Source organism: Lonchura striata, chromosome 2, assembly GCF_050655825.1.
Source record: "Lonchura striata isolate lonStrDom1 chromosome 2, ASM5065582v1, whole genome shotgun sequence".
Lineage (NCBI taxonomy): Eukaryota > Metazoa > Chordata > Aves > Passeriformes > Estrildidae > Lonchura > Lonchura striata.
Window position 1 is genome coordinate 9,815,593 of NC_140704.1, and position 21,664 is coordinate 9,837,256.

The window sequence follows — 21,664 nt, forward strand, 5'->3', positions numbered from 1 at the left end:
TTTCTGAGCAACCTTAGCTGAAATTTTCATACAGTCCAATTAACATTTTAAGTATGAATCCAATGTTCCCTCCAACTCTTAAAAGTAAGGGATTAACTAACTTGCTAATACAAGAGAAGTCAGCAAAGTATAAATGCAGATGTTGTTATTAGTACAAAACAGGGTACCTGTTTGCATAATCTGAAGGGCCAATTCTAAAAGGTGTGCTTGAAACGTGACATTTCCCAGGCCCACCATTATGACATCTTTACACACTGTCAGGTAGGCCTAGAAGAGAGGTACATAATTATAGGAAACTCAAACTTTATGTAAAGTAACCATTCTAAAACTCAAAATAATAAAACCACAAACTCTTAGCCAAGGTGTGAACTGAGAGCTGGTATACCAAACTGGAGTTACTCAGTTCACACCTGTTGAAAAGCACGAATTCCAATCAGTCCTTCAAATGCTTCAATTACCCTTTCCCAACAGTAAATAGTTTCTCAAAAGGCACTAAGTCCTCTCTTTTTCACTCAGGCTCAGATCAAAGGCATTGACACTGATCATTTACTGAGGCAAAATATGACATCTCTACCTGCCTTTAATAGCAAAATTAAAATCAGCAGACAAAAAGAGCTTTTCCCTACAGATACACTGGTTGTTACATACTAAATAGATTACGAGATGGAAGCATAGACAGAGTGAAAACTTTTAATCAGTCTGTGTATATATGAGCTGGGTTGTTCAAAGACACTGACTAGGAGTGAAGTTAGCCAAATCTTTCACCAAAATCTGGTAAAAGCTCAGTGCTAAAATCCATCTTGGGTTAAATGAAATGTCAGAGGAATGCAACAGAAAACAATTCTGAACTAGCTAAAACCTCTCCCACATTATATCATCAAATGCTTTCTTTGAAGGCAAATCAAGATCAGGGGTAAGGGACACTGTGTGTCAAGTGATGACACAAATGCCAATGTAGTTTGTCTGAAAATTGCTACACCTACAGCTTTTCAAATTGAAAGCAGCTTGATTTATATTATAAGAATCCTCTAACCTGGATAATTAATTCGGAAACATCGCTGTGTTTTGCAATACCATCCTCTTGACCACTTGCTAATAAAAAAGGTACAACTTGACTTCTTATCCAAGCACCTGTCTCCTTCAGAAGTGAAAGGTGATCTTTTCCTTCTTCAGAAAACTGAAAAAAAAAAGAAACCCAAAGGTAAGTTTACCAATTGTCTCTCCAGTTGTTTTGGAACTTCCTTTTACTGTCAACTGTAACTCCAGCTTATTTTGGAAAGCTTTAATCATACCTTCTGCTGAAGATGAATACTCAATCTGCAAAAGAGGCTGAAGGCTCTTAAGCTGGTTGCTTGATTCCAGCCACCAGAATCTGTTCCCTTCAGAATTGAGCCAAGAACTCTCTGAAATATCAAGATTTACATTTACATTTTTCAGAAACACCTGTCAAATGTTTCTTTACTCAACAGCTTTAAACAAAAGGTTAAAAAAAACCCCAAACCCATAAAAACAGCAAAGCATCAACCCCAAATAATCAACAAGCCTTTTTCAATGCCATAACTGATTTTCAGACTATTCCTTATTCACATATTCTAAAAATCAGGTCCCTTAAAAACACTCAAAACTAGATCACAAAAATTTTGAGACACCTAAAACTGAGAAGCTGGTTAAAATCTGCCATCTATAAACAAATCTGAACTACTTTACTTCAAGTTTAGAGTATTGGAAATACAAATCAAAAGGAAAATCTTTTTACAAAGGGAAAGGGGATAATGAGCTTCATTTATTTGTTCTTGCAGGCATTTTAGTTTGCCTCAGGCAATATATGATGTTAAGCACTAATTTTATAAGCAGTTTATGATAAGGAGAAAACTACCTTTGCAGTACCAAGGATTTTCAAAAGCTTCTTCAGTCTATTTTTAGGAACAGAAAGGAGGAAACCACAACTGACAGGATTGGTCAATAAATACTCAATGTAATCAACTGCCAAGTCTGGCTTTGATTCATGTGTTACATGGATACAAACTCTTCGCCCAGATGTTTTAGTATTCTGAATTGGAAGAAAGAACAAAACCAGCACAACTCTGTTAGTATCTGACTTTAGAACTGATTTCAAAGCAGAATAATACAGCATTTAAAAGTCTTATTTTATTTAAAAAAACATGATGCCTTAAAGCAGTCTGGAAATTCCCCGATTCCCTGTCATATGCATAAGCACACCTTTGTTGGGGTGAGCGAGTCAGACAGCCAATCGCAGGCTAATTCCATAATGTGTCCCACTTGACCCCAGTGGCACAGGCAGTCGATCAGCATAGAATATTTGCTTTGGTCAGCTCCACTGTCAATATTTCTGAGTCTGGAAACCACACCACAGCTTAAAAGAAAACAGACAGACAGATACATTACCTTCACACCCATAAATGCAGAAAACATTTAGTATAATACAAAAAAGGATTCACCAATGACTTAGACAGACTCGAACATCACACATTTTACTGACTTATCACAGTTTCAGTGTCTTAATTTACCCAAAATATATCAGATTGTGAAAAATGAACTAATACAGCCAACAAGAAACTTCTTGTCATTTGCATTTTGGATTTCTAAACAGTACCTGAATGTAGGAATAGCACCAGGGGGCATAAAAGATGCCAGAATAATCAAGGGAGCCATGCACCGCTCATCCTAGGATAAAAGAATTACACTGTATGATGTAAAAGTGCACACATACAAGCAAAATTAAAGACATTACTGAAAAATTGTAATTACATTTCCTCAAATTCAGGATTTCCCTTTTCCACTACAAATGGAGCTGAAACTCAAAACAATATGTGGCTTGCAATTGGAAATGTCTGATTCTTGTTTTTGGAGGTCAATTACCAATTATCATATCCTTCACTTTTTGACAAACTGGCAGAATAACTACCATGAATAGTCATGGCTCCATTAGGTTAATACTCATTGCAAAAGAAATAGCAGCTCCACATCACTTTTTTTTCCACCAGAGACTAAGGTTTAATTGCACAACCATGACACCATCTAACTATTCTCAATCAGTGCCTTAAATTAATTCACAAGACAAACTTATTGAAAGGACTCTAAAGAAAAGGATTCTTATATAAGGACGGCAATGTTTAACATGACATAATACATGGTCTAGGCCGCAACATAATCTCACTCAGGTTATACAGAAACCAATCTATGTTAAGAACTCTTTAAAAATGATTTATCTCTATGTACAAGCTTCATGGAAACAGCCAAATGAAATTATCATCTACTTAGCCATTCCAAGATCTAAAACCTTTTTTTAAAGCTCTTATTTTTAAAAGAACTTTTAAAATATATTTGTAGCTTTTTCAGGAAAGAGACAGTCTGCTTCACTACTTTTAGGAACTAAGCCTCTGATGACAGGTCCTTTTAGATCCAAGCTGCCTATTCACCATATAAGAATATCAAAGAGGTTGCTTGCTAAAGCTGGATATCTTGTCTGTTCACAAGACCCTTTCAGAAACGATAATACATCCTCTACAAAAAGATTTGAACATCTTTGACAACTTCCAAATGCTTTCAGGATACAGAGCACTTGTGTATCTGTGCTGTAGAATAATATGTAGCAATGAGCTGCTTTTCACTCCCCGATTATCTAAAGCAAACTTGCAGTTGCAGGAACAGCCACTATATTTCAGGATACCTCAGCATAAAAACAATCAACTAAGAAAAAGATATCTGTACATAATCCATCCAAATTCACTGTGGATGGAGCAGCCACTATTGGCCACCCTCAGGATGGCATCGTTCTCAAGAATAACACTAAAATAATTAGAGAGAGCAAGGAGACTGACAATTTGAAAATGACTAATTTTAATTAACTTCCTATGTTGAATGAAAGCAATAAATAAATGCATCAGATCATTAGAGTGTAGATTCAAATTAGCAGAAACCTCAGAATCACAGAATGGTTTGGGTTCAAAGGGACTTTAGACCCAACCACCCTGCCATGGGTAAGGACACATTCCACTTAACCAGGTTGTTCCAAACTCTATCCAACCTGGCCTTGAACACTGCCAGGGCTGAGGCATCCACAGCTCTGGACAACCTGTGCCAGTGCCTCACCACCCTCACAAAAAATAATTTCTTCTTATATTTAATCTTAACCTACTTTCTTTTAATTTGAATACATTCCCCCTTGTCCTGTCCTTGCACTCCCTTGTAAAAAGTTCCTCTCTGTCTTTCTTGCAGGCTCCCTTCAAGCACTGGAAGGCTTCAATTAGGACACCCTAAAGCTTTCTCTTTTCCAGGCTTAATCCAAATTCTTTTAGCCTTTCCATTTAGGAGAGGTGCTCTATCCCTCTCATCATCTTGGCCATCCTTTGGACTCACTCCAGCAGGTCAGAAGGACATGTTTGGTTTTCTGGGCTGCAAGTGCACTCTGCCAGCTCATATTCAGTGTAAAAAGTCTCAGCTGCTTCAGTTGCAGCTGAATCATAAGAAGTGGTTCTGGTGGAAGAGTCTGGGGGACAGTGGGTAAGGAAAGCAGAATTTATTCTGCAATAGCACATTTGTATTTGCTGTTTTCCAAAAGTTCTAAAACATTCAAAATAATAAAACCCTAGGAAAACCTTACAAGGAGAGAAATTTATTGCATAAGTATTTTGAGCTGACTATTTAGATAATGGTTCATCAGTCAGACACTGCAGTTGGAGAACAGTTTCTTCCCATTTGTGGGATTCTAAGAAAATTGCTGCTGTCTATAGCTTATAGCAACAATGAAAGAAAATACTTAATGCCATAAAAATAGATAAAAGACATAAAACATGAAAGCATCTGAAGAAAATACTGAGAAAATAGAGGAAAATCTAGGCTTTCATTACCTGAAATACTTTAAAATATTCAGGAAGTACAGAAGCAAACTTCCTGATAGCATAATCCTTGGCATCTTCATTGTGATCTAGTGCTTTGCGGATGCTTCTCCAGAGTATTACAGTGATCTCCAACAAACTTGCCATGCTGGCCACATCATTTACTGACAACACATTATCCAGCACCTGAAATACAAACATTTAGAGGATATTACCCATTATATTTTCAAATAAAAATTTAAATTAAAATAAGGCTTTAAAGACACTAGAAGTCCTTCTAGACACTTTACAAAGGCACTGTGGTTGCTGTAGAACAGGAACTCCACAATTCAGTCTTAATCTCTCCTAACTTCACATATCTTCAATGGTAATTTTTAAAATAATTTAACTGCAAAATCAAACCAGTTTATAATCAGCACTGCAATTAGTCAACTATTAATTTAAAATATCATTTATATTCCTTCTATCTTATTCTAGCTACTTAACCAGACTTATGCTACTGCAGGACATGAAAATCCAATAATGGCAGTTCTCCTCTTCCAATTCCAAAGATGCCCAAGGGCATTTCTGTTATATTCTGTCTCACATTAAGCACCACTGAAAAGAAGTTACCAGAATTTAGAATAGAGTGGACTTTCTTACACTGGTGTTCTCCTTTTCATTTCCATCTTCATCATCATCATCCCTGCTATCATTAAGACTCTCTTTCACTGCTTTCTGGATGCAGGCATTCAAGCAGCTCCGAATAGTGAGCATCAATTTAGCTACATTTAAATAGAATAAGAATAAATGAGACATTTACTATTTGCTAAGAATGTTGGTAATAAGTGTTTCTATTTACAATGCTAAAAAGCCAGTATTAAAAAGTAAGAAACAGAACCAGAAACAGCTATGAAAAAATGGAGAAAAATTCCTTGTAAAGGAAATGGAAAAAATGTGAATATGTTTTATATCCTCAAGTATGAAGAAGAAATGACAACATTATCATCAGGCTCTTTAATTTTATTATTAAAACAGTATACTAAAAAAACTCTAAATAACCACCACCTTATCAAGTCAGAATCAGAGGAAGCTCCCACAACTCCTATATCTAATCTGGCACAGCTGTTAACTGAATGACCCACATTCAAGAACATGCTCCTTCTGATGTCAATGTTCATTCCTATGTCAATTCCCATTCTTTGGCAAAGATGCCATCGCCCAACCACTGCATTCCTGAACAAGGAGCTCAGCTCTAGAAAAAGTGAAAGGGTTATGCCACTCTGGTAGAAGAACAAGAAGCAGATTTCATAATTGTGATTTCATAACCTTATCAAGATAATCAGTGAGAGGCAATGGTTTGGGCATTTTACCCAAATCACTCCAAGCTGATTACCTGAGTTTTAACAGAATTTTTCTGAAACAAAATTTTCTTGATTTTAATTGTTCCAATAGGACTGTTCTAAAAAGCAGTGACATTCTGGGCAGTATATGCTCTCTTCACTGAAACTTTCAGAAGCTTTCTGAAGGAAGACTTTTTAGATTTTCTCTAAGCAACTTGAAAATACTGATCCACAAACCCCAGATACGCAGATTATCAGATGTAAACACTTTTTCAGTTTCTATATAATCTTTCACATGAAGATCTCAAATCACTTAAGGCATCAGGATATTTGCTACCCTATTTCTACATGAGAAATAGGTATAAACTGAGATCATTTTAAGGTACGTGTAAGGAGAAAGGGGAACAGAAGGACCAGGTACCACCATAAGCTGGAATGTACAGTACAGCATCTAAGAACAGAGATGAAAAGCTTTGATCTCCTGATTGTTGAAAAAGCTGATGAATCTGCCTGCTGTGCTTATTGGTGATGTCAAGAATTTCCAAAACTACGAACTAATATTATACTAAATCCCCCAAAAAACTAGCAACAATGCACCACTGTTACAGAAATAATAAGAAAAAAGCATTTACATAGCATGACATCAGTAATTCCAAACGCTCAGAAAGTTTTGTGCTTCACCTATATTGGTGGGGGCAGTGAATTCACAGGCATATTGATAGAACTTCCTGGCTGCTGCTGGATTCATCTGGATCAGAGTGACACAGCGCTCACACCACACATCCTCGGGCTGGGCACTGGGGAAGAAGGAGTTCAGCAGGAGGTTCACAATGCGCCGCGACACCGGCCGAGAGTCAGCTTCAAGGCGAGACAGGAGATGCTCCATGGGAGAGATATTCCAGAACTTTTGTGAAGTGAGAAAAAGATATTCAAAAAAGTTAAACAAAAATAGAGGAAAAACCCATCACCTTCATTAAGTGATTTCCATGTCAATAGTCTAATCAGATATAAAGAATATCAACCTGGAAAACATGAGGATTTTTTATTTTTACACCAACTTGTATTGGAGGTCAAATTCTGTTGCAATAATGTTATTTTGCTGTGCTGATGTTTTAAATCTCCTGGTATCTCTGACTCACTGCTAAAACTGTGGTTCAAGTATTTCCAGTTCAATACACCTGCAATACCAATGCAATTTCATAGATACAGGGAAGAACTATTTACTCTACAAGGATATCACCATAAAATATGAAGCATGGCACATAATGACAATAATTGTATTCTCCTCACAGGACAAAGTAGGACCAAACTACCTACAAGAATTGTGTACACCTTAAAACCCTGTATGGATCAACACCCTTTACAAAACCATCCCAAACCTTACAATATTGAATGCATCCCATTCTTAGCAGAGCTCTAGTTTACTTGTACTACAGAAATCAAATGCTATGAAATTCAGAAAGACTACACAGCTGTTTTCCAGCTGTAACACTACATTTGTAGTTTTTGTGAGAAGATTCTGAATTAATTATGCTGGACAATTTCAAATTAAAACAAAAAAATATTTTTCAATGTTAAGGAACCTATTTTACTCTTGAGTAGAAATATTTGCACCAATAATTACCCTGTGAATTCAAGCTATGGATGTTCCTATTAAAACTGTCATAAAAAATAAGTTTAAAGTGATCCCAGGACTTACCAGAGATACACATTACAGTTCTTAAATCAATAGGGAGTTACTGAAAAACATCTAACAGTTACTAGGATTTTTTTTCTTTATATAAACCTGATCTTTCCTTCCCCTAAAAAATCCCTGACATTGAGAATTATCTTTTTTCTCTGTCTTTAATGGCAGCAAACTCAGAATAATTCAAAAAGTGACCTCAGTCACTCCTTGTATGGATTCCCCTCTACAGCCACCTTCAGAGGTTCCTCTGGATGCTTTTTTATGTCTTTATTAGGCTTAGCAAGAGACAAAACCATTGTTAAATTAAAATATAATATTGAGAGTAAGAAATTATTAACATTAGAGATTGGAATAAGAGCTCAAAGATGCTATAATGCCTGTGGCTGGACAGTATTGCCCTAAATAAGGGTGCACAGCAGAACACAAAATACATTACAAATTATTATAAAAAGACACCAAAATCCAAAAGATGTGCTCATAAAATAAAAACAGGCATTATAAAAATAGGAGAATAAAAGCAAACAAGGTGCTGGGTTAAGGTGCCAGGCATTTAGAAGAGTTGAGTAGCTGAGGGAAGTGTGGCTGTAACCCGCTGCTCTCCCCTGCCCATCCAGAGAGAACAAGGGCCCACAGAGCACTCAGGATACCACAGATGTTAAGGGTATTACCATAGCAAAACAGGTTATTTCTTTTTTAGGAACACTGCAGCAGTCTCAAAATGTACTTTTCTTTTTTTTTAAATAAATGCCTTGATTTTGTCTCGTTGCTACTTAATCAAGTGTCATTATCCTACCTTAGCAGCCTTGGTAGCCTTCACTTTGAGCAGCATGTCCAAAAAAGCCACTCGCACCTTCTCAGAACTGTCATGAAGACTGTGTTTGGTTGCAGGCAGGAGCTGTTCCAAGAGTGGGTGACTTAGCTTGTTGTCCAAAATTATTGGTAGGCACTAAAATAAAAAAATCAAATCCAGAAAGAGTAGAGCTGAAAAATCTGTAGCTAAAAATTGTTGAGAAGGACTATGAAACTTCTCATGTTAAACAAAGCAGGGGCAGATACTGTGCATGGTTACGTTTCTTGTAATATTCTTTGGTAAAACCTGCTTTGATTACTTCAAATTTACAGTGAACAGTGTTCAGTGAACTCACTTCAGCTGAATCAGCTTCAGAGCTACACTAAGACCATGGTCTTGCCCTCTGCCTGAGGATACATCAGCTCTCTAAAATATGCTGATTTCAAATTAAAAATACATGTTTCTTCCTAATTCATTTTTAAATCAGTACTTTCTGCTTATCCAGGATAGCCCCACCATGAAGCAGTAGTGCAGCAAGTGAGGATTAACAGGATGACAGCTTCAATTTAAGGCTGAACTGACACAGACACAAAATCTTCAAGTGAAAATGGTGCCTAGGGAGTTCATTTTTCTGTCCACGCTATCAGTTACTTCTCACATGCCAGAAAGATGTAGATGAACTATTCCTAACATAGTGAGCAATGCATGGGAGGAGGCATCACCAGACAAACTGTGGAATTATTTTCATCCATTCAAACCTCAGACACACAAAGTGGGATACAAAATCCTTATTATGCATGTCTTAGGATGCCTTCAATCCAGTGATGTAAGAAATCCTGGAACTCCATATAGTCTAAGCATCATTTCTAATAGCAAAAAAAATTTAATTATTGGGTTGAAACAGTGTGTGTACAAGTGGAATTGAAAAACCTTAGAGTCAGAAAGCCAATCAGTTACTATTTCAAGACATTTGTATTTTCCAAACATGTGGCTTTTACAAAATGTGCAAAACTTCTATTTATTAGGAATTCTATTGCCTAAGACATTTTGAAGAACAAGTAACTTCCTTGATTTAAAGTGGCCTATACTAGAAACCTGCACATCAAGTAAAATAGAAAAATTACAATCATGATAAAAAACATTTACTTTAAAAACAGAGCATCGAACATCAGCAGATGTTATATCACATGCCAGATCTCCAGTTATCTTTTTTAAAAGATCAGCAAGAACTGTTGGAGGAATCATCTCCCAGTATTTGGATATGATCTGAGTAACTCCAAGTATCCCTGTAGAGCGGACAACTGGATGAGGATCTTCTAAGAGATTCTAAAGCAAACAGAAAAATAATACTGTGAGCATATGGGTTATTATGACTCTACTGCTGTTTGACCTGAGCCTATCATAAACCAAATGCATTCCATTACCTTTCAATCATTATGAAAACTGTTATACAATAAAAGAACTGTAAAATTAATAGTCCCTCAATGCATTTTACTATGAAGAAAACACGGAAATTTAAATCAGAAGCAAAATTCAGATAACTATTGGCCAACCTTTTTCATTGGACTTTTGAATTTTTTTTTTTTAATAAATCAAGTCTTGCATTTGTGACTTAATTAAGACTATTTGGACTTCTATTTATATAAGTCTACACTCATCACTGTTCCTATGGAACAACATAACAAGTTTGAAATTCATTCAGTTATCTGATGTCTACTCAGCAATTCCCCAACATTTTCTTAATGAAAATACTATGTCCATTCTCACCCATCTGGACTGGTAAGGAGATTTTTAGGTTCTCTCCATTATACTCAGTTTCAGAAGTATTTAGTAATACAGTACTGAACTTTCATTGAGTGCTTCCATAGTAACGGTGAAACTCTCCCCCACAATCCTAGGTTAAGTAAGGATCAAGATCATTACTCAAGCATTTAATCTTTCAAAGGCATCTCTCATTCACAGATTAATGAATAACAAACCAAAATAGTTCCTTTTTAGAGTTTAAAGTGCTGTATAGCATCTGAAGAAAACATACTATAGAAATTTAAAATATTCATTTACTTTTATATTTTCTGTGCCACAGACCTCTATTTCCCTACAATTATCCAGAAATTCCATAAATTTTAATTGCATCAACATGTTTTTTCTTGAGCTAGTTCTGACAAAAGTTTCATGTTTAACATTTTACTTTCATTAAAACTTACAAAAAGTTCTTCAAACTGTTTCTGAATTTCATTGTCCATCTCGTCAGCAGTAAAACTGGGATCACGAACAGGAAAAGCATCAACAAACAAAAATGCTGCATTTGCTCGAACTTCTGAGTTTCTGGCCTGTTAAAATGGAGGAGAAGATATTTTTTCCATAAGGACCAACTGTTAATATCCAAAGGTATATCCTGCCAAATACTGTTTTCCAAACATTTAAACAAGTGTTTTAAATTAAGTAGATGGAAGAGATGAATCTATAAATGGATGGAAGAACTTAAAGTCACATATTAATGTTATTGTTTTATCTTACATTTCTACCCATTCAATAAAACCTGAGTTACTGTTACTATCAGCTTTCAAAGCACATTATCTTCAATGACCCTGAGGAATCACAGTCAGGGCCCTTCTGCTTTCTGTAATGCTGAATAAATTAAAAGCACTTGGGATTTCTCTTGGTGGCCTTATAGCTCCTCTTCAGGACAGAAGACTCCTGAATTCAATCAGACTGGATTAATTAACTTGCTTGTCAAGAGACAGGTGATTTAATTGAAAAGCTCCCGTCTATTTCTTCAAGCAAATAGTATTTAGTAACTAAGTACCAGAAAGCTTGGAGCGTAACTTGTCCAGCAAAAACATATTCAGTTCTGCATCTCTGCACATAAGTATTAGGACCATGTTCTGAGCTCCAGGCAGCTCATCAAGTATCTATGGGAAGCCTTACAACATTTTCCCATGTTTAACGATTTTCAGTGTACCATATATTTTACTGGTTGTAGAGCCACAAATGCAGAAAAGGAAAAAGAAAAAGGTGCAAAAAGGGTGCAAATTTAGACACTTATTCAGTGAAAGATAATTGATCCTGTGGACTCTTAAAGGACAGAAAAAGAGAGCAGGCAATGAAACCATGAAGAAATTCAAGGCATCTCAAGGAGAACGCTGAAATCTAACCACCTAACTACATTTTATTTATCAAAGATAGCAAATGCGGTGATTAAGAGCCTCTACTGACTTCTCTTGGAAAGAAGACTTGGAAGGAAGAATCTGGTCCAGATTTTGGATCCAATTAAAAAAAAAAGTCTCTCAATATAACAAGCAAAGTAGGCCTAATTTTAGCAGCAAGTTGAACAGTTCAGGGAGATTCCTGATTATGCTAATAATTTAATTTTCTTTTTCCCTTGTCATAAATCACATTGAGATCAAAGGCAGGGAAAAGAAACATGGTAATAACCATGTAATATTTAGACTTAAATAAACTAATGACAAATAAAACCAGAAAAGCACAAAAGAAATGAACAACAGTTACTTCATTTACAATCTGTCTTGGGTTTCTCTTCTTGTCCAATCCTGATATGGTGGACTAGGACCATAACATTCCAAATTCTTCAAGTCAACAAAATTACTAGGAATTTTAAATTGAATACTACAGAAGCAAATAAAGTACATACATACATTCTTTAGTTATGGGCTTGTATTCTTCTTTATTTATTATAGATAATGCAAACATTTTAAAGGTGAAAAGATTGTAATTCTTAATTGTATCCTATAAAGTTGTAGAAAAATCCTTTAGCTCTGAGCTTGTCTATATTTAAGAATCAACACATAACAAGATAATATGTGAATTCAGGGTGAAATAGCTCTTCTGCACTAACATTGCATGTGAAAATTAATTCAAATATGGTTTTGTGCAATAACCTAGACCTTGTCTACCATAGCCATTCCAGAAAGTTAATTTCCATAAACTTTTTAAGTGCATTACACTGAATTCCATTAAGCTCACTTTTAATTCTGCACTTAGTACCCACAGCTTAAATTCCTGCCTTTAATTAACTGGAATTTATCCCAAATGTATTTGCATATTCAGGCTTGTACAATGTCTTCACAGAGGTAAAACCTAAGACTTTAAATTCATGGACTGTTTTAATCCATACTGACTTTTCCATGCCAGAGCCTGCAGTAATTTAAATTACTAATATTTCTTTACCATTATGCTTGTACTATTTTGAGAAACTTTCAGAATCTTTTGAAACAATATTTTAAGTTTTCCTTCAGTTAATTTTCACATCTTTCTTTTAAATTTTAACTGGTCTTACAGGTTCTGAAATTAACTTCAAATTATTTAAAACACTGCATCCCCAGAACATGTTCATTTAAACATGTGGGATGTTAAAAAAATTTAAAAGACAACTAAACACTTTAAAGGAGTCACTTCCTTCAACAGCTTGAATTTTTGGAGGAGTGGTTCTTGACTTTTTCAGCTTGATAAGAAATAGCTTAATCACTACTTATACCAAATAATAATGTTTTTATAACCATATATCTTCTCATACTAACGACCAATCACTGTACATCTCTTTTATGTTTGTATGACACTTGATTTTCATAATAAGAACATGAAAAAAAGATTAAGAAGATACATATGGGTTTATATTATAAAAAACTTAGGAGTTTCATAAAGGGTTTTATAAAAGATGTGCTGGTAAAAGCCCCAACAGAAGCTTGTGCAATTTAAGTACTTGCAAGACAAGGAATTGAAGAAAAAACAGAGATCTGCATTACAAATATGCATTCTCAGTTTAAAGATTTCTGAGATGAAATCAAGTAGTTTTAGCATCAACAATTCTGGAATTCATTGTATTCTTACAACTGAAGTATTTTTGCTCTCTGCAAGAAGGAGGAGTAAAGAGGCCTGGTGTGTCCTTTCTGTTTCATAAACAGTGTTCAAGAACAGAATTTGTTCTTCACTATATTAAATTAGGAATTTGGCTAAAATAGGAGCATCAAATTGGTTATCTAAAATTAAACTGACGTTTCAAGCTTTGGAGTTGAATCCGTAACAGTAAGAACACTTATAAACTTCCCTTCTTAGTTCTGCATCTTAAACTACTGGTGATTCTGAGTCACAGCAACAGCTCAAAAACCCAAATATTTAATGCAGTACTCCATGATTTGCTCTAGCAATGGAATCATTAGTGATGTGAAAATTGTGAATAGCAGGTGTTCAAAATTTCAACAATTTCTGGAATTCTCCCATTGTCTTGCTGCAAATCAATCAGTACCCTTTTTTCCCCACCTGCCACACCTTCTGTTGTATTTCTCCAAATAAATGTATGCAGATTTCATAAGGTTTGACAGAATCTTCCTCCAAAAAGTAGTCCAGTCTCACATTTGAGTCCTGGGCTTTGGCAAGTGACTATGACTCTCCACTGACAGGCAGCAATTCCCTTAAGAACGGAATACTGTATTTTGTTAACTCACAAAAATGTCCATAAAATCCAACTAGAAAAAATGAATTCCTAAATTAATACTCTAATAAATTCATTGAGCTGTATTCTAAAGCTGTATTCTAAGGTAATTAATCAACAGGTGAGACTAAACCATCCTCTGAACATTGCTGGCTTTGATCAATAAAACACTGATAATTCCCTAAAGATCTTGGAAAAGATAATACAAGGTTACACAGAATTTCACACTGAAAAGGTAAGAATACCAACTGCAATCCTGGAAAGCACTCTAGGTACCTGTAAACAAAAGTGCATTTTACAAGTAAATTATATTAACAAATTAGAACATTATTGTGCATGCTATGCCTAATTACAACTTGCAAAGTTACTCAGTTACATCTGTGATGTTAAATACTCATTTTGGTTTTTGTGGCTATTTCATTTTAAAAGCAAATAATAAAAACAGAAGATGTGGAAGGGACCCAAAATTTAATAGCTGAAGACAGACAGTTGTATTTCTAAAAAGGAAAATTACCTTTAGTGCTCTCCAGAGGATGGGCTGATACAATCTATAGAGCATTTCTTCAACTCCTTGACGGACTTTACTTTGTTTATGAAAATAGCTCAGCATCTAAGAAAAGACAAATAAAACAGGCCCCAAAGCCATTTTAACAATCTACACTCAGGAAGTGGTAAGGGGCTGTTACATTTCATAATTATCTAAGACCAGAGTTTTCATGCTATGGAAACGATAAAATGAAACACATTAATTGACCCTCTATCTTATTAGGAAGTCTCAAAAATAGTAAAATTTTAAACATCTAATAAATATAATATTTTATAACTTTATAGAGTCAATAAGTTTATATAAAGATCAACAACTAAGAAAAAAACATGGCTAGAGAAGTTCACAGAAACATCTAATTTTTTGGTACTGTAAAAAATTATTTTTAAAGTAATTGGCAAAAATACTTTGAAACCATGAAATTATGAACTGCAAATAAATAAGCTTTTTCTCTGTTAAGAACAAAGGAACTTATCTGGTAAGTGGAGTTATCCAAATATACATGTACAAACCTAATATATTTTTTATGCATAGATGAAAAGCAAGTATCAGCACACTTTGGGACTCAAACCAGTGCTTAATTAGCTAAAAATCCTGTTATTTTCTGTATCTGAATTATGCAGAAAAAAAAAAAAGAGAAAGTTGAAGATCAGAGCAGAGAAAGAAAAAGGACATAATGTAACTTGATATGAATTCCTTCACTTTGAAACACTAAGCAGTTTGAGCTGTGTTCTAAGGTTGGTAATTAATCAGAAAGTGAGAAGATATCATCCTCTGACCATTTCTGGCCTTGATCAATATAGCACTGATAATTCCCTGAAGATCTTGGAAAACAGAATACAAGATTACACAAAATTTGCAAAGAAGCTGACCCTCTAGTGGTCAGTTCAAATTTATTCCAAGACCTACTCCTCTTGCAGCCCAAAGACATATTTTTTCACTGTCCTCTTTCATGATCATAAGCCCCAGAGTCTGAAAAACATGAAATGCCCTATCAAAAGCCTGTTCCATCAATCAGGAATCACAGGACAAGGAAATCCTATAGCTATGAGAAAACAAAACAGAACAAACCCCCTAAAAAAACCAACCCCAAAAAATCCAAACCAAAACAAAAAAAAACCCCACTATAGTATTGTACACTGGTATGTCAAGCTGTATACTGCACACAGTATACACTCTAGATTCTGGGTATTTGGAAGAAAGCATTGGAGGGAAAGGGGCATTGATCAAATAAAAATGTCTTAAAAAGCCTTGTGCATGTCTCATTCTGCTTCAAATGTTCTGCTCAAGACTGAATGCCACAGACAGACAACTAGAATCAAAGCTTGTCCCTATAAACATATATAAATCCCCTACATATAATAAAGAAAAAAGCTAAGTTTCATTTCAGACCTGTCTACTAAATTTTCCTCAAGAAGGTTATGACTTTTCATCCCTGTGATCATCTATGGAAAGGTCAATTCTACAGGTAAAGAAAGTTTAGATAACAGACTGCAAAATCTATTTCTGTCACTCTGGAAAATCCTCTTCTACTTTTGAGCAGCAAAGACAAATCTGGTGCAAAACTATAAGCATGTTCCTCCTAAAATTTTTCTAACACTATTTCTCAGAATATGCTATTTTTAAAGTATTTGTGTTGGGTTGACCCTAGTCACCAGCTAAGAACCCACAGCCATGCACATTCTCCCTGCTCAATGGGGAAGAAAAAGAATTGGAAGAGAAAAGCAGTTCATGGGTCAAGATAAGGAGAGTTTAATAAATGAAGCAAAAAGGACCAAAAAATCCCCAAAGGAATGATGCAAATGCAACCATTCACCACCTGCCACAAGCAGACCAATACTCAGCCAGCCTCCCAGCAATGGCTGCCTCTCCAAAACCCACCTTCCCTCAGTTTGCTGAGGGAATGATGGTTATATGGCATGCAATATCCTTCTGGTCAATTTGGATCAGCTGTCTCAGCTGTGACCTCCCAACTTCTTGCTCATGCCCACCCCACTCCCAAGGGAAAATGTGCAGAGGAGAAAGCCTTGAGACCACACAGGCACCGCTCAGCAGCAGCCAGAACATTGCTGTGCCACCAGCACACCACAAACAGGCACACACAGGCTGCTATGAAGGAAAGTATTTCCATTCCAGCCACACTTGGTATGGTATTTTAGTATGAAATGGAGATTTTCCACTTTATAGCAACTGATCTCATTTTGATGCTACTAGTTCATGTCATGCTTTCCTGGAACTTACTTCTCTAACTTTCGAATGAACAGGAGAACTTCTGGGAAGATGAATTCCATGATGCATGAAATCTTGAATGCAATTGTATTCAATAACCTACAGTAAAACAAACACATGTTCCTGTTAACACAATAAAACAATAATAAGTACTGTAGCTGTTCAGCAACTATATCTTTCCCTAAAACAAGCAACTGAAAATAGTATCTGCTATTATTTCTTACTTGGCTTCTGCTTTGCCCAGATTTTTCCATGCTGGGGGCCTCAGTTTGTCTCAACTTATTTTAAAAATTTCAGAATATACATAAATATATATGTGTGTATATCCAATTGTCAGAAGCTAAAAGCAGAGTAAATAAGAGTATTTTGGTATCTGAAATTTTGCTCTAGCATTGTTGTGATCTGTAATTATGCCTTTAATAATTTCCATGGAAATCCACAAAATGTAGATACATACTTGAGCTATCAACTATACAGACTTGCACATAGTGAATAAAAGCTTCAGTAATTCAGCTAACAGGTATGTTTATGAAAAATGTGTATATGTATATTTGTATGAACCGATATTTCAGCAGCAGAATTAAAGGTGTTTAACTGCAGCCAAGCTGATCTCAGTTGGGAAAACATTCAAAGCATGACACATAGTTACTCCTTGACACTGCTGAAGAGGCCCTTTCCTTAGGGGAAAAAAAACTCTTTAAGGCTTGTTAAAGGAACCTCTCTGGTGGAAAATCATGAGTCTTTCCCACCTTGAAATTCAAAACTATCCGAATGAAATTTCAAGTATAGTGTTACCTCTATGAATTCTACTGACACCTTCTTCCAGGCCCTGAAGTAAACTTCTGCAATGTATTCCACCAAGGCTCTATTAACATATAAGAAACCCTGTCAAGAAAGCATGCTAACCATATCTGTATAATTCATAAAGGTGAAACATTAAGTTTTGCATAAGAACCAATACTGTTCTTAATTCTGTGCATCAAATTGGTTTTTAGAAGAAATTATCTTGATTTCAAGTCTACACCCATAATTACCAAGTTAACTCTTAATTAATGAACCCAAGCACTATTACATGATACTTGAAATATCTCTTATGATAGGAGAGTCAAAACATTCAGAGAAATACTTGACCAGTTATGTCATGAAGAGTGCCTTAAATTCTTTATAGACATGTACAGGAATATATTATTCTTCATGAACGCATTAGAAAGCCTCTGATTTTAATACATAGAATTACTTCAGCAATATTTCACTGAATAAACAGAGAAAAAAAAAATCCATATTTTTTATCCATCAGCCAAGTTCTCAGGCTATGATTTATCCTGCAAGCCACTTCTTATTAGAATGCTTTATATAGAAACCTAGAAAATTAAATTAGAGATTACTCATAGGAAAAATAGAAACCCTTTACAAAAGGAGAAATGGTCCTGAATCCTAACACAAGCACAGCAAATAATGCAGACCAATTTCTATCCAAAGTAATTTGCTTTAGCTAATGGCAAATAAACATTTACTGCTACTAAAACTGTACACCCAGGCATGTCAGAGCTATTATTAAATGAAGTTGTTGAAACAATATAGTAATATTCAGAAGATTTGTGGGTTTCTGGATACTGATTTTTTTTTTCAATACACTAGGTATTTTTAGAGTAAGATAAGATTTTAGACAAGCTCTTACTAATTAAGTACTCTAACTGGGATGCATACCTTGGAAAGAATTGTAATTGGTTTTTAACAGTCCCATGTATCATTTTAATGAAATTTATATTCCAGCTGAACAAAAAACTTAAGAGTCTTCTTCCCTGTGGAGAGGGAAAAAGAGGAAAAATCAAACAGAACTCAAAGCTCAGAAGAATACCCAATTTAAGAGCTACCGCAAAAATCAGCAAATACAAAGGAAATCCCATCTCTAATTTTAAAATGCATAGGTGAAATGGAAAAAACTATTTAAGATTCTTAATTATTAAACAGAATTCAAGCACTAGTTTTATTCATACTGTAGAAAAAACACAAAACAAATGAACATGTGGATCATGTATCTGCCTCCACTCTTTCCATGTCCTTTCTGTTTTGGTGTGCCTTCAAGCAGCAGTCCAGAATGACAGCAGACTGTGCAATCAGCACCCTCATCAAGGCTGGATCAGCGAGCTCTTCCAAGTGCAATATCATCCCTGCATGACACTGGAATGACAGCGAAGGCATAAATAAAACACCACAACTCTACCAGCACTGGACACAGAAGTATTTTTAACAAAGCCACAAAGAACAGCTGGGCCACTGAAGAAATTAAATGGCTTGGTCAGAAAGGACAATTCCTTTCCTCTTGCCACATGAAAGGTAATGTTGCGAACCTCCTGGAGCTGCTTTCATTCATGAAATTAGAAACTATTTTTCCCAAATTAATTTTCTTCCATTTTAACAAGTCAGGAACAATGATGACAAATCTGATGTGCAATAGAATTTTGTAACAAAAGGCAGTGGAAGGCTGTGGATGAAGGAAATAAGCCAATCCTCTTCCAGAACCAGCAAGATCTATCCAAGGAATTGGAGTCTTATACAGTATGTGTACAGGCAGCTTCACTCTGCCTTGTCTTACAGGTGAGGGTAAGACTTCAAAATGTCAGATCACACATAAGGGTAAGTCAGCCAGTTGTAAGGATCCTTTTTATCTCTCAACTTTCTAGCTAAAAGTAAATTAGAAATATTAATAAAGGAAGTGCCGTAGTAAAGAGCACATTGGCAGAAGTGCAAAAGGGTCACTGAATAAATAGCAGAGGTCCAGAGGCACTTCCATCGAAAACTGGCCCAAGAGTTGTGTTCACACCTAAGACCAAACAGAGAAAATAGAATGCCAGACACACTTGGAGTTGGGGAGGGAGATGGAAGTCACAGACTAGGGGAGGGAGATGGAAGCACATAGCCAGAAACTGCACAATTATAGCTGAAATGCCTTTGGGTGAAGAAGGAACTCAGAAGCTCATAAAAATCAAGACTTAAAGGCTAAATACAATGTCAAGGTTTTTGGCTTCAAGTCTGATGGAATCCTTCCTGTTGTCAATGAGAGTTGTCTCTATCTCCAACTTTGGTGGCCTAATATAAACATAGAGGAGTCCCACTTGGCATGTCACACATCAACATCCCTGACAAAATAAAAGGTCAAGGGCGTTTTGACTTACAGTTCTTCCCTCCACAAGGCAAGGATGAGGACAAACTCATCTCATTTTCTATAACCTCAGCAGCAGGATAGATGATAAAAAGTCAAAAAATAGATTTAAATGAATTCTTTTTAGCCTTAGGTTTTAAAAGATTGAGCCTGCTCCTGAAAATGATAAGTGCCTCTAGCTTAATCTGCTGCTTGTGATTAATGGATCTGAAATAATTATTGGTAACAACATTCTCATTATTGTGAGAGGTAACTTGGTGATAGGTGAATCTGTTATCTGTGAACTTGTCATATTTGGGACTAATGCAGTATCAGAGTGTTGAGTGTCTGGTACTGCTGTGCTTGTGGACACAGAGCATGTGACTTTGTTGTTCTGCACACACAGAGAAGGTGAGCAAGGAACGAGTACAACAGACCCACCTCTAAAACACAGTAGCGTGCTCTGCAGCTGTTTGACTGGAAACCCCATCTGACTAAGAATGCTTTCATAAATCACAGAGAGATGAATTCAGAGGATCACTCCACTAATGCAGCCTGATGGTAAGCCTCTGAGAAATATTACTGTGTGTTGAACAGCACAGCCTGGGAAGGCAGAAACACTGAACTCCCAGATCTTGCAATGAATTATAAATGTGCAGTTCTCTATCAATTTGATCTGATTTAGAACAGATAGACTGCATTCCTGACTCTTCCCTTCCTTCAGCCTTGCATATAATAAACCATTCCAGACAGTTAAGCTGTCTGAAAAATAATCTTACTAGGAGAAAACAGCTACCTCCTTCAATCAACCCATGACATTGCTGCTTGAACATTACACTATGAAAAGGAAAAGATAAATTCTAGTCCATGGCAACACAGGATCATTGCAACCTGGAGTTACAGCAGCTTAAGCTACTATGGTGCTGCCCTCTGGGATACTGTATAAAAGCTAGGATTACTTTTCTTAGGAATTGCAGAACAAGTCTGCAGACACTAGGCCTGATACACAGAAGCTCACTTTCAACTCAAAAGCAATTAATACATCACGTTGATACTTGGTATTACTACAAGCATTTTAGAAGCAATACAGGATGCAAAAAAAAGTCCAGCAGAGATACTGGGGGAGTTGGCTGGTTTCTTGCTGCTACAAGAAATCTATCATTAGTGAAATGAGCCGGGAAGGGAAATTAGAGAACATGCATGAGGTGCATTACCACTGCAACTGAACTCCCACAGCATGCAAATCCCAAACAAAACTACTTGCAACTGAAGTACAATGGCCTCACAGCAACAGGAAAATGCTTTGAGCACTCTGAATCTCCTGTCTGCAGAGCTAGGAAAATCCAAGTCAGTTCCCATTCTGGGTAAGTACTGAAAGTTCATATAGTGAGACTGGATTTCTGCTCACAAATCTGAGATATGTGAATTTGGATGTTTAAGTCCTTGAAATGTTAATTGTCTGGAGAGTAATTTATGTGATCAGCTGTTTAGTTACTGTTTTATGGAGCTGAATTGTTCTGTTGACTCTGCTTACTAGGGTTAATATGGCACACCCTAAACAGAGAGCAATTTTACATGCCCAGATGGTTTTCCAGAAGGCAGAGATCTATGACAGTGTTTAACGTGCCAGCCCCACATGGAT

The 21,664-nt window shown here is 36.0% G+C and overlaps 1 protein-coding gene across 2 annotated transcripts in view; it reads right to left on the reverse strand.

Annotated features, from left to right (window-relative positions):
- The window catches only part of NCAPG2 (non-SMC condensin II complex subunit G2), a 45,403-nt gene that overhangs the window by 14,731 nt on the left and 9,008 nt on the right, over positions 1–21,664 (reverse strand). For both annotated transcript variants that reach the window (XM_085572943.1, XM_085572944.1), the window contains exons 7-22: positions 18,588–18,682; positions 17,676–17,745; positions 16,893–16,979; positions 14,622–14,717; positions 10,863–10,988; positions 9,805–9,984; positions 8,662–8,814; positions 6,863–7,085; positions 5,502–5,623; positions 4,872–5,045; positions 2,615–2,685; positions 2,221–2,374; positions 1,877–2,050; positions 1,293–1,403; positions 1,034–1,177; positions 168–267 (exon numbers count right to left, since the gene is read on the reverse strand). In XM_085572943.1, the coding sequence (XP_085429069.1) occupies positions 168–267; positions 1,034–1,177; positions 1,293–1,403; positions 1,877–2,050; positions 2,221–2,374; positions 2,615–2,685; positions 4,872–5,045; positions 5,502–5,623; positions 6,863–7,085; positions 8,662–8,814; positions 9,805–9,984; positions 10,863–10,988; positions 14,622–14,717; positions 16,893–16,979; positions 17,676–17,745; positions 18,588–18,682 (2,080 nt within the window). The remainder of the gene's footprint in view (positions 1–167; positions 268–1,033; positions 1,178–1,292; positions 1,404–1,876; positions 2,051–2,220; positions 2,375–2,614; positions 2,686–4,871; positions 5,046–5,501; positions 5,624–6,862; positions 7,086–8,661; positions 8,815–9,804; positions 9,985–10,862; positions 10,989–14,621; positions 14,718–16,892; positions 16,980–17,675; positions 17,746–18,587; positions 18,683–21,664) is intronic.